The sequence below is a fragment of the Ceratotherium simum genome, chromosome 13 (genome assembly GCF_057802395.1).
Source record: "Ceratotherium simum simum isolate JZ-2026a chromosome 13, ASM5780239v1, whole genome shotgun sequence".
Taxonomy (NCBI): Eukaryota; Metazoa; Chordata; class Mammalia; order Perissodactyla; family Rhinocerotidae; genus Ceratotherium; species Ceratotherium simum.
In genome coordinates, this window is record NC_141912.1 from 35,890,209 (window position 1) to 35,904,200 (window position 13,992).

At 43.3% G+C, this 13,992-nt stretch overlaps 1 protein-coding gene across 3 annotated transcripts in view; it reads right to left on the reverse strand.

The window, feature by feature from the left end:
* Positions 1–443: 443 nt before the first annotated feature.
* Positions 444–13,992, reverse strand: part of NUDT3 (nudix hydrolase 3) — a 134,016-nt gene continuing 120,467 nt past the window's right edge. The window contains exons 4-6 of one of the 3 annotated variants that reach the window (XM_087438475.1): positions 13,019–13,103; positions 8,858–9,049; positions 444–8,062 (exon numbers count right to left, since the gene is read on the reverse strand). In XM_087438475.1, the coding sequence (XP_087294601.1) occupies positions 8,871–9,049; positions 13,019–13,103 (264 nt within the window). In that variant the 3' untranslated portion in view covers positions 444–8,062; positions 8,858–8,870. Of the gene's footprint in view, positions 9,050–13,018; positions 13,104–13,992 lie in introns of all 3 variants that reach the window. The other 2 variants (XM_087438474.1, XM_004424250.3) reach the window with 2 other exon arrangements.

A 13,992-nucleotide genomic window follows, 5' to 3' on the forward strand; every position in this document is an offset into this window, starting at 1 on the left:
AAAATGGCTCCAGCCTTCCTGACTCCAACATGCCCAACTCCTGCTCCCACACACAAAGCAACTTCCTGCTGTGCTTCCGTGTTGTCTTGGATGTGGCTCACTTCTGCCCGCTTCATGCCCCTTTGGGATCTCAGTACAGCCTCCCTGGCTGAGCATGGCAGGCCCTCTCCTCAGCACTGGGCACTTGCAGTCTGCCCAGGGGTCTCCCTGGGCACCTTGCAGCAGTGCTGGCAAGAGGGGAAAAAAACGCTGATTCTCACTGGGCTTCTCCACTTCATTCCTCACTTGAATTCCCTGAACAGCAAATCTTCCACGGGGCCACCTTTGACCGCTGGGGCAACTCCCAAGAACCCAACAGAGAGTGGGGGTAAGATCGAAAGAAGACTGATGTGAAGGACTCAAGGAAAACCTCTAGAAAGAACAGACCAGACACTAAGCAGGGATGTGTGTGAAATACTGGTTTTTATTGGTTGGCACAAGATAACAACCTACAATTCCAACGCCCTTCCCTCCCATACAGCTCAAATGGAAGGAAACTGATTAACACACAGAAAGGAATAGCACGCTCACAGGTTTAAGCATTTTTCTTTTACAAAAAGGAGTGGGGTATAGGGGGGTGGAATTTTAGGGGTAGTACCAAAGCTCCATCTAGACGACAGGAAGGAGTCTGTCTGTCCTCTGTTCCTGGCACCACATACAGGGACACTTTAGTAAAGAAGGGGAATGATTACATGTGGCTTGGCCTGCTGTGAAAGGGGGGAAAGTGGGACTCACATCTGCTATGCACCTGTCTTGGACCCAAATCTGGGGCTGGACCTGGTTCCCCTTTCTTTTCAGCCCTCTTCCACAACCCGACTATACCTAAGCAAAGGAGAGGTGTGAAGGAAGCCTAAGAACATCCTCCTTGAGAAAAGAAAACAGGAAAACTCAGTTTCCTCCTGCCTTCTCTGGACCAAACTCTACTCCCCTCAGCTCCTAAGAGCACTGTGAAGGTCTTCCTTTGTGAGCGCTATGAAGACACTGGGGAAGGGGCCAGGTATGGGCAGGTGGCTCCAAGTGGGCAGGAAGGAAAACTTGATTTTCCATGCAATATCAAGCAAGGCTGTTTTGGAAACAAAAAAATGGAAAACAAGACCATGCACTCAGGATGGAAACTCCTAAGTCCTGGAGCACATGTGGATTGGGAGAAAGGGTCCTAGTACTCCAAACCCCTCCTTCATAACCCAGCAGCAGGTCCCAAGAAGTTACAGGACCATAACCAACCCTTCTTCCCATAAAAGTGCCACTCCTTGGATTCCCCAGTTTTGTCGAGCTCATTCAGGGTTATTTCTGCCAAGCTCTCCAAGGATGTGAGCACTCAGTCCGTTGGTTGTTCCACTTTCTACCCTTTCTACAAATATGAAGCACACTGCCTAAAGAGGTGATACATACGCCCTCACTCTGTAGCATGGTCACCAAGGCACTAGGTGACCTAACGATGGGAAGACTAAGTTGTTTGTTTTTCTGAGTGGTCCTAATGGAAAGGGACAGCAGCAGAGTTCTACTGGGAACAGAACATAGTTTGAGCCTATGTGATCCCCAGGGGACTGGTCCCTGGGTGCATGGGTCCCCGGCTCTCTGTCTTAGTTCTGGAGACATTACTAGACTTGGCCATTTAAGCCTCAGCTAAAATGTATGAACACTAGGGGGAAGGGACAAAGACTTTTGTCCTTTGGAAAAAGTTAAACTGAATACATCTCGGCCACTTTATCTCAGTCCAAGGGGTTCCCTGGAAATACCTGTTGAACTTGGCCAAAAGGAGACTGCATCTGGGCGATACACTTGTGATGGGTAGGAAGCACATCTAGTTTATCTGTTTTAGAACTGGAATTGTACCAGGGACTTTAACCCTTCTGATGCTGATGGTAGTGAGTGGAGTGGAGGTGATCATATGAGGAAACCTCTTAAGTAAACCTTATGCTGTTGGAGACCATACCCTGCAGCTGAGCAGACAGAGCTAGGACCTCACTGCCTCCTCAGAGCCCATCCCCTACCAAGGTCATTGGATAGGAAAGGAGACAGGGTCCTTGAAATACAGGCTGGCCTGGGAAGAGCAAGTACGAAGACGCTACGAATGGACTTCCACTTCCTTTCTCTCAAACACTTGAGCAAGCCAGAGATACTTGTTTTACTTTTACAACAGCTCCCAACATCTTCAAATGCTCCTGACTTCCTTAAGCACATGGCAAACTGGTAGCTATCTTTCTTAAGACAGATGTATTAACTGAAATTTTACTTATTCTAACCACCAACCTTTTCTTTGATTATAAACCAGTTTGAAAGTTTTCAGACCACGAAACAATAAAAAGAGATCTGACATTTACAAAATTGCACCACATACTGTATTTCTTTTACAATAGAGTGGACCAATTATTTTTCTACTAAATGCAACACTATGCTGCTGGGCCCTGGACTCACTCATGCATCTGTGCCCTAAGCAACACAGCTATATCCATCCCTGGGTAGAGGTGAAAGGGTGAGGTTCTCAGAGGCCAAACAAAACACCTGAAGCATATTAGATTTTGGAAGGGAGAGTCCCGTTGGACTCTGAGCAAAAATGCTCACAGTCATGTGGGAAGAGGCTAAAGGGCAAGTTTGTGTCTGTGTGCTGTGGCTTAGACGCCTGCTGTTTCCTTCAGAACTCCTTCATGTTCTTGGGAGTAACACAAGCCGCCTGCTCGCTGAGCAAAGGCCCCTAAGTCCTCCCTTCATTTCAACACTTTGGAAGTTCTCCAAGACCCAATTTCTGATCTGCTCCCTGTGCAAGCTCTATGTGGAGCAGACCCGTCCTTTGTGGTTCCTGGGTGTCTCAATAATCGCTCCTACCTTCCCTGGTTCCTATCTGTTATGCTGTCGGAACTGAATAATCAAAACTAGATGTCGTCTTTGGATCCATTTATCAGTGACACATTTTCTCCACAACAAATAGAGGTTAAAGACCAAGGTTTAACCCTGAAAAGCTTCTTTTTCAATGGGACAATAAAGAGGTGAAAGAGGCTACATCAATCTGTTGCTACTTTAGGTTAACATTTTCAATCCAGCACAAAAGTACTCAGGAAGACAGGCTCATAGCAGGATTACTTCCCACAGGGATTTACAGGCAATCTTACTAGCAAAATGATCTCCTGAAGGTGAGCCACTTTCCCTGACGCTACAGAGAGGGGAGCACACGCTCAAGGCCCAGCATCAGGATTGAGGCATTGTGATTTTTCCTAAGGAGTTTCAAAGACTTAAGATTTTGATCTAAATGCCTCAAGCCCAGAAGAGCAATTTTACTGTACTGTTGAGATGATCTCTGAAAGGTATGCCCCACAGATAATGTCCACAGATGGTAAGCAATTTAGTAGCTGATTGTTCCAGAACCAGAATTTACGTTCCCTGACTCAGTGACTAACAGACTTCACCTGTGGCCTTGTTGCAGTGGGGTGGAAGGATGGGTAGCACATCAGAATGGTGATGAACCTGGAAAATGACAATGCTGCTGTCTTTGTCTACTTGAAAGCCTACCTCCAGGGTTTTAAATGCCTTTTTTGGTGTTCTAGTGGCCCCTGTTTGGGGTTAAGAACAGGGAATGTAAACCAAAAGAAACCTAGAGTAATTAAACAACTGATTACTAGAGGAACAGAAGCAATGACTCCACCTTTTAGATACTAATCTTTTTCGGCCAAAAGCACTTTTTTTCTTTGGCAGAGTCCCTCCTGGTGTGCTGAATTCTGAGTTAACGCGGCTTCCCTTTGAGCTCCCCTCGCCAGGTGGACAGTCGCATTTTCTAAGACAAGCTCAAGCTTACCAAATCATCACTATAAACAAAGCTCGAGGGGAGAGACAGGCCTTTTTTACTTAGAAAGCTGCATATTGCAGAGAGGCCCAAAAACATGTGACTGCTGGCCTCAGCTCAAGGCGTGTGTCCAAGGCAACACCAGATGGGATTCTTTCTCTTTTTATTTATTAATTTGTAAGGGGACTAGGAGGACAAACTACTTGAATAATCCGAAGACGAGAGGTATCATTTTCTCAGATGTCCTGATGAGGCCTCTCACATCCCTGAAAGGTTAGCAGCTAATGCCAAAACGTGGTCAAAACGTAAAGCTGCCCTTTGAGAGGCAGAAGTGGAAGGCTGCTGGCCTCCAAAGGAGTCTGCCTAAAACCTCTGGGCTCCCAGGACCTGTGGTGACCTCAAGTCAACTCGATGCATGGACAACAGTATCTTTTATGGATTGTAGACAAGGCTTCTCAATTTATAAGTTACCTGGAAATCTCTAATGTCTCACTGCTTTACATGACAGCTAAAGTAACATGGAAAACACAGCTCTGCTGGATGGTGAGGTCTCTTGCAAGGTTCACGCCAGAGTGCAGAGGCTGATTCTGGGGTGCTTTCCCAGCTACTCCAAGTGAGGTGGGTGCCCTGATGGAGCAAGGCTGAAGCCACTAAGGTTGACAGCTGCACGGCCTGGAAGCCTCCCACGGCCTCAGGGAAATCAGTTCCACCCCAGCAGGGCTCAGAAGAAAGGACTGCCGCCTCAGCTGGGCAGTATGAACTGTATAGCCTCCAGTCTAACCTCTTTTAGAGTCTTCAAGAATAAGAACCAGAAGAGCCATTGGCATTGTTTAATCACCATTAAATAGCTTCCTCTCCCTAGAGCTACTTGAGTTAACTGTCCTGCACATCTCCTATTTTTTATAAAGACGTGGATTATTTTCTGAAATCCAGACGGGACCAGCATGAAGCTATATTATCAATTATAGCTAACCCTCATTTCTCTCTTTTTGTTTTCTTTACTTTTCCCCCAAAGCCCCAGTAGATAGTTGTATGTCATAGCTGCACATCCTTCTAGTTGCTGTATGTGGGACGCAGCCTCAGCATGGCCGGAGAAGCGGTGTGTCGGTGCACGCCTGGGATCCGAACTAGGCCACCAGCAGCGGAGCACGCGCACTTAACCGCTAAGCCACGGGGCCGGCCCCCCTCATTTCTCTTAAAGCAAAAATTCATCCCACTGTGGAGATTTCTGCAGGTATTTCTTTTAATTCTAAATCTACTCTTAACTAGGAGGGGCTTAGAGAACACTTCAGAAATATTAAAAATCACACAGTTGTGGCAAAAATCAAATTGTGGTTATTAAATCTTTTTTGTGAACTAAAAAAAATGTGGCTCAGGCTAAGCTGTTTTAAAAAAAGATCAAGTGGGGAGACCAGCAAAGGCATTAATACAGCACTAGATATAAATGATAAACATGTAAAGTATACCATGTGAAACGCACACCCTGGTCCAGCAGAAAACTGATTACTCCTCTGATTAAAGAGGTTTAGAAGGAACCTCCAATGAGCAATTTTTGTGGAGAAGAGAAAGAGGAAGGAGAAGGAGGAAGAACAGTTCTGACTGGAACTTTTTTTCTTCTTCTAAAAACAAAAGGTGACTTTTTTCTTCTAAGCAAGTCTAAGAGACTTTACATGGGCTGACTCCTAACCTCAAAACAGAAATATTTCTTTGAACTTGACTACGTAGCAACACCTTTACAAAAACGCTGCAAAACACTCCCAGAGGGCAGTGACCCACTCCGCTCCCCAAAGGCTGCGAGCAGCAAGGCCTCAAGGGTCTCAGTGGTCCACAGCACTGCGCTGCGCAACGCAGAGGGCGGAAATCCTGCGGTGAGGCCACCTTCTAGGCCTTCCGAGACCTCAGAGGGGGTGACACTCCCACACTCTTTGATGCCTCCAGATGGCCCCAGCTCAGACTCTGCAGTGAGGGAGCCCTCTCCATGCAGGGCAGATGGGGTAGCAGACACATGTAAACACAAAACACAGTCAATTCACTAACTTTCCCATCCTGTTATGTTTGCTCTGAGAAAAATCAAGACTTCTGTTCATGGCTGTGCTGTTCTGGAAGGCTACAAAAAAATCTAACACGACTGACTTCCGGTAGCCCTTCTCTCTCTCTCTTACACATACACACGCACACACACAGAAAAAGTTCTGGTCCAAAAAGATGGCAGAACCTCACTGGTATTTCCCCCACAGCTGCAATTTAAACAACAATTTAAAATTTAGTTTGCAAACTAAAAACAAATTTAAAAAAATCCATTGCTATCTTTCTCTATCCTGAGTGTGGTGGACTCTGATGGACAATCCAGTAATAACCAGAATCTAGGACATGCAGATTCACTGTGAGCAAGAGACTTTATATCTGCCCTGAACACAGGAACCTGTTTCTGTTAAGCCTGAATAAGGTGAGTACTCGCAGAATTAGTGGCAAATCAGTGTCAATGAAATATCTGCAAGCAGGGTAATTTTTATGCTTTTTTTTGTTTCTCTTCACTTTCTTTGTGGAGATATAAAGGTTACTGCAACTACGGGTCTCAGTAACCTATCACAAAAGGGCTGTGCCTACACATCACTAAAAACGGCCACGGTGTTTATGGTGCCAAGGAGGGAAAAACACCAATCCCTGCTCATCAGAATCCCAGTGCGACAGAAAATAGCACCAGTTTCAACAATTCTGGTGTTGGACAAAGCCTCCTTTTGTCAGTTAAGAAAGCAACAGCACAGTCTCTCCAGTTAACTACATTAACAGGATCCATTCATGTCAGTGAAAAATACTTCTTGGCACAGTTCACTTTCTTGACCCAAAGACACCAACAATACTGCAAACTGGACTTTGTAGGGTAGTGTATTGTTACACCAGCCCAATAAAAACATCTTCAGACCATTAAAAAATGCACAAATTACCATTAACAGTGAAGTTCCTTTTTTAGGAGTACTGATTGTTTTCCTGCAAAGCACTTTCAATCTGTGTCATAAAAGTAGAATTTACTTGGAAGAATGTGTTTTTGGGATTTCACTTAGTGCTTAGTTGAATTTATTTTATTTTCTCCTTTATTTATTTGGATAGAACCTCAGAATGTTCTAAATCAGGCAACAAACAGCAGTGTGTTCATTTTTAAGTAGGACATGTGAACAGTGAATTGGCATTTACACTCAAATCCCATGGTGCTGTTTCTAGCCATTGGGACCCTTCCTTGGGGACAGAATTCCTTTCCCAGAGGTAGGATGGTATTCTAAGGAAATTGCCAGCACTGCTTTTTGGCTCTGCGTTTTGAGACTGCAAGAGAGGATGCAAACCAAGAGAAGACAGCACAATTTAAGGTTCACCAACTGATGTCCCCCAAAATGCTGAACATTGACTCCTACAGGCCTACTAGATACATACATTTCTTGTAGAGGGAGGGAACAGCAAAAGCTTTTCAAAGTTTGAGTATTTATTAGAATTTTTAAATAAAGAGAACTACGATTTTAATTTCACATCTTGGCTACGTTTGACAAAGGAGATGCCACTAAGAGTATAGCAACAAACTCCCGTCCCAAGCCAGGGATTGATCAGTGTCCCCCTTCCCAGTCCCACCCCTCGATCTCAAGACCCTTTTCTGCTTACTTCTGAACTAAACAACACAACTGGTAAATGAAGCCAGCATGAAACCTGTTATCAAAAACCAACAAGATAGCTTGCAGTGAGCCGATGCATCATGTAGCTGTTCTAGGAAACGATTACGCCTTCTCCCATACAACTTCTCAGCATTAGATGGACCTTTCACATCCCAGTGGGAGACAAATTTAATATTTCTGAGCATGCGCCATGGTACAATTGCAAGTGCTGTAACATTACAAAGACAAGCAAACACGTGAATTTTCCTCCTGTGTACTTTTCAGGAACTTCACATGGTTACCCAGGATGGGGACAGGATTGTACAGCGGCACTTGCCAAGTGCAGTTGGATGCTTCAGAGCACAAGGACAATACCCAGTTCAGCACGGTGTAAGGCATGTATGCACAAGGAGAGAGGCCATTGTCGGCAATAAGTAGCATTATGGAAAAAATTCCAAATCCGCACGATAGAAACAGTCCTCGATGCTCCAGTTTTTTAGATAGTAATCCAAAGAATCCAGTTCAAATCCCTATTGTCGACATGTAGGGAGGAATTCAATTTCTATCATTGTTTCTCCAGATCTGAGCTGAGGCCATTTGCTCCTGGCTTGGTAATAAAAAAGAAAATACGTTTCTTTCTTGGCATGGAAACATAGCTTCAAGAAGAGAAGGCCATGAGTCCTGAGAGCACTATGAAGGTAGCTAAACTCTTCCCATAGCCTGCAAAACTACAGTCCATGACTGGGGAAAAGAGAGACGATGGGGAAACTTACCTAGTCACTAGGATCAAAAACAAAAAAGCAAATTAATTATGAGGCTCTCCATTTCAGAAACAGCCTAAATTTAAAATACAAAACGAAACCTTGAAAAATTAAACAAATTCCTCTTCTAAAAGTCATTTACAAATTATACGCCCAGTATATAATGTGTAGATAAATGTATCCTGCAGCAAAAGTGACCAACCTACTGGACTGAACAGCACATTATAGGACAAATTCTTGAAAAGTTTCATCTCATATTGGTATCTTTTAATTAAAAAAAATTAAAAATCAAAGAAAAATGTCTGGCCAGGGCTGGGATGAGACAAACAGGAACACTTCAGAATCCAAGGCAGAGGGAAGGCTGTTTGCCTCTCTTTAGAGAATTGTAGAGATGTGAAAATGGAGTGACAGATCATGCACAAAAGTTCTTATAAATTACAACCCAACCCCCACCCCCTCAATAAAAAGAGAAGAAAAAGCCCCATCACTTAACACCAAACAGCAACATTATCAATAAACCGTTTCTGTGCTGCCCATCATGCCTTATTTGAAAGAGGAGGCCTGTGAGGAGAGGTGAAAAGAGCAAGGGGGAGAGGGAAGATCTGCACTTCAGTCTAGTTTCCAATTTCCATTTCTCTTACAGGAAGTCTTCAGTCATCTGATGCCTGGCATCGAGCTCTGAGCAGAAACTGAGTATGCGGTAGCCACCACTGCGGTGCCATTGTTGGCTGAGTAGCCTTGCCTCAACGTTTCAAAATACGAGGCCTGCACGGGTTTGTGATACTGCAGCACTTGTATGGCGTCTTCTATTTTAAACCATTCCCTCTTCCTTCCTGTGGAGGCAGAGAGAAAAAGAAATTAGCACAAAGGGAAGCAACGGAAGGTTTCTGACCTTACAATGTTTGAGAAAATGTAGAAGAAAACACGAAAGCAATGGTTATCAATATTTTAAAAACATGTATTATAAATATATTTTTCCTTATTTTCTTCTTGTACAAGAGTAATGCAAGCACACTTTATATGCTTAAATACTATACGAATGCCTAATGCAGAAAACAGGTAAGAAATGTGAAAACTGAAGAGCTCAGAGTGACTGTGTGAGACCTGCCCTGGTCAAGAGAGGCCATCACTAGTGGTTTCCTCTTGTGCTCCTGGGCCTCGGGCGTTCCTCGGCTCACATGTGAGCGCCTGGAGCCTGGCCAGCACCCCATCTCCTGCCAAAATCAACATGAGCACCAGCTTCCACATTACCAGGACAGCTGACTTGTACTCAGTTGCTGTTTAAAAAATTTTTTATAAGTTATATATCTACATAATAGAAAATATTTTTTTTAAAAAGAGGGAAAAAATAATCTCAACAATCACTACTAGCTTTTCAGTCTATTTTCTTAAGTTTTTTCAAATACGTTTTAAAATCCTGTATTATTTTTTCTCTTATAAAAGTAATAAAAGATCATAGCTTAAAATTGGGAAAACAGAGGTAAGTATAAAGAATACAGTAATTACCTATAATCTTATAAACCAGAAATGACCACTCTCAATACTTTGGTGCATTTGCTTTTCTTTCATCATATTTGAAAAAGACACTGTATTTGAACAATTATAATTGTGCTTTAACATGCTCCAAATCCTGAGAGGCTCTGATAGTGTTGTGGTTAGGGACACGGATGCTGAAGCTAATATACTGGGTTCCAATCACATCACTGGCTCTAATGAGCTGTGCAGCTTACAGCAAGTTACTGAACCTCTCTGTGCCCTACTTTCCTCATTTATAAAACAGAGATAATAAATAGTACCTATCTCACAAGTCTGTTGAGAGGATTAATATGTAAAGTATTTGAACAATACTTAGCACATAGTATGGTGCTAAGAGTTTGCTTTTTTATTATTACTATTACTACTATTATTACTATTATTGTTATTGCTTCATTTTTTTACTTCACACTGTTTGTTAAGCGTTCCTCTATGTTATAAAAAATATGACATTTAGGGGCCAGCCTAGTGGCGTAGTGGTTAGGTTCACGAGCTCCACTTCGGCAGCCCCGGGGCTTGCAAGTACGAATCCCAGGCAGGGACTTATGCACTGCTTACCAGGCCATGCTGTGGCAAGCGTTGCACATATACAAAGTAGAGGAAGATGGGCGCAGATGTTAGCTCAGGGCCAATCTTCCTCAGCAAAAAAAAAAGACATTTAATGGCTGCATTACATCATAACATCTAGCACGGAGGTACTGTCATTCATTTAACCATTTCCCTATCATTGGACATCAACAGTCTGCAATTTTAGTTATAAATAATGCTACAACTAGAAAAAAATCTTTATCTCTGTTTTTGTTTTTTTTTTTAACCTCCCAGGGAAAGATCCCTAGAACAGAGATTATAAGAATAAAACATTTGAGGGCCAGCCCCTGTGGCCTAGTGGTTAAGTTCGGCACACTCTGCTACGGCAGCCCAGGTTCGGTTCCTGGGTGTGGACCTACACCACTCATCTGTCAGGCCATGCTGTGGTGAACGCTCACTTACAAAAAGAGGAAGATTGGCAACAGATGATAGCTCTGGGTGAATCTTCCTCAGCAAAAATAATAACAATAATAATAAAGAATAAAACATTCAAATTCTAAAGGGCTGGTGGCATACACCACCAAACTGCTTTCCAGAAAGGTCATACCAATCCCCAATCCTGCTTGTGTGTGTTGGAATGCCAGTCTCACTACAACCCTGCCAGCAATGTTACCTTCTCTTTATCATCGGCAATTCTTTAGGTGAAAACCAGTACCTCATTTTTGTTTTCATTTCAAATTTCTATGTTAATGTAGCTCTAATTAGTGTATATATAATTCTATACCCTGCTTTTTTCATTCACCAACACTATTTCATAAGCACTTTCCCATGGCATATAGTTTTCGTAAGTATGCGTTTAAGAGCTGTATAACATTCCATCACACGAATGTACCTTAAATCACTTAACATTCACTGAGTTGTACATTTAAGACCCAATTTTTCATCTGAAACAGGTACATCTGAAAGATGGCTCATAGGCTTATTCCCCATATTTTAGATTACTTCTTTAGGGTCAATTCTCAGAAGTGGCAGTACAAGGTGAAAGGCTTGTTTGGATATTAATAGAGCAACAGTACCTTAAAAATTAATATCACAAGTGTGTGACTCCCGCCTGACAGAGTGCTCTGAGGACAGGGCCATGCCACACTCATGTCTGTCTCCTTTTCAGGCCCCAGCACTGGCTTTCAAGGAGTCTATTTTTAATAAATCCCATTGAATATATTTACTTAAGCATAATGCAGTCTTACCAGACACAAAGCCATTACAAGTTGAAGAGCTACAAAATACTCAGATCAGCAGTGTGAGGCGCATGGTGGCAAAGCACATACTAACGATAAAGGGAAAGGTTTTGGTAAGTCAATTTTATCCGTTTGACAATTTATAACAGAAATTAAATTAATATTATGCTTTTCTAGAATATACTTTCCTTCAGAGGTAAAAGATTAAACCATGAGGGGCTGGCCTGGTGGCGTAGCGGTTAAGTTCGCCCGTTCTACTTGGGCGGCCCGGGGTTTGCTGGTTCGGATCCTGGGTGTGACCTACTTACCAATCACTAAGCCACGCTGAGGCGGCGTCCCACATAGAAGAGCTACAACTCTACAACTATGATACACAACTATGTACTGTGGCTTTGGGGAGAAAAAAGAAAAAGAGGAAGATTGGCAATAGAAGTTAGTGCAGGGCCAATCTTCCTTAAAAAAAAAAGAATTAAACCATGAGCCAACTGTTAAATTACCTCAGTTCTTAGTTCAAAAGACATACACACAATAGTGACCTGAAAGATCAAAGAAAATGGCTCCTTTGGAGAGACCTAGGTGTACCTGAAGGGTAATATGAATACAACGGGAAACTATTCCCACTACCTGCATCTAAACAACCCTGGAGGGAGGCGCCCAGACCACCAAACCAAAAGTTTTCTCCCACAATATGAATAAGCATCACAAGGAAGAACCAAGGTCCTGTTCTGTACCTGGGGTTCCCGTGGCCATCCCTCTGGACTAGGAGACTGACTGTACATCAAGGTCTTTAGAAGAAAACATTCGCTGTCACCTCACCGGGAAAGACCTTATGAAGTCCTACTAACCACCTACACTGCTATCAAAATAAAGGAAAAATCAGCAGGCCTGGCCTTGCTCAATATCTGCTGAGGAGGATTCAACTTGATTTTAGAAACAACATTTATTTTTACAGGCCATGTTTATATTTGTTGACCACGTACCCAACTTCAGCTTCCTTTTAAATATTTCAGGGCCAGCCCTGTGGCTTAGCAGTTAAATGCTCGAGTTCTGCTACTGGAGGCCCGGGTTCGGATCCCGGGCACGCACCAACACATCGCTTGTCCGGCCATGCTGAGGCCACGTCCCACATACAGCAACTAGCAGGATGTGCAACTATAACATACAACTATCTGCTGGGGCTTTGGGGAGAAAAAGGCCAAAAAAAAAAGGAGGAGAATTGGCAATAGATGTTAGCTCAGGACCAGTCTTCCTCAGCAAAACAAAGAGGAGGATTGGCATGGATGTTAGCTCAGGGCTGATCTTCCTCACAAAAAAATAAATAAATAAATATTTCAAAATACTAACTTTCACAAGTTCAAAAATGGATACGCTTGTTTTATTAAACATATCCCTCTACTATTTCTTTTCTTTATCAGGCTTTTATTTCTGGTTCTGGGTAATGGCCTGTGGTATGGCAAGAGCTGGTTGTGGGGAGCTCCTGGAGGCACTCTGGGGACAACTCACCAATGTTAACTGAGTCTTCCCAGTCTTCCAGCACTTCCGTGACAATGAGCACATAGACATACGTTCTGTGCTTCCTCTCCTGGTTCTGAAAGGCAAAGAGAGAAAGACAGAGGAAGAGTTTTTCCTTAAAGAACTGAGATTACTTAAATGAAACACACCCTTATGCATATGTCCAGAGAGCTTAGACACAAGGATTCCTTTTCCCGTCTTGCAATCATAAATAGAATAGTGCCAAACGGCCTATTTAAAACATGTCCCACTTGAATTTGAGGGTGCACTCTTTGGCTGGGCTTCTAAAGCCAAGGCTTTTACTCTCTTTTTTCCTTCCCCTTTCCCTAAGTGCAACTTTACAGGGATACTGAGAAGGAAGTTCACGACCTTTCGAGAAAAAGGTACCAAGTCCATTTAACTAGCTAGAACACCAGTTAAGAGAAGAGACTGTGGATGGATCACGGCCCCATCAATGCAAACAAGCTGATTATCTCACACATCTCCCCCTTTCCCTAACCCTTCTCATCTTTATTCCCTGATTTCTCACTTCCTTCTACCTTCCTCCAATCTCTACCCAGCCTATTTCCTTGTTTCTCCCTCCTTTGCTATAGCTGCTTATCTTCTATTTTTCCTCTGTCTTCTCTATACTTATTTACCCTCCCCTGCTCTTGGGAGGAGAGGAAGAGAGGTAGGAATGGGATAAACATATTTAAAAATAATTCTAGTTGTTTGGGGGGTCAGCCTGGTGGTGTAGCAGTTAAGTGCGCACGTTCTGCTTCGGTGGCCCGGGGTTCACAGGTTCGGATCCTGGGCGCGCACCGACGCACCACTTGTCAAGCCATGCTGTGGTGGCATCCCATATAAAGTTGAGGGAGATGGGTACGAATGTTAGCCCAGGTCAATCTTCCTCAGCAAAAAAGAGGAGGATTGGCATCAGATGTTAGCTCAGGGCTGATCTTCCTCAAAAAAAAAAAAAAATAATA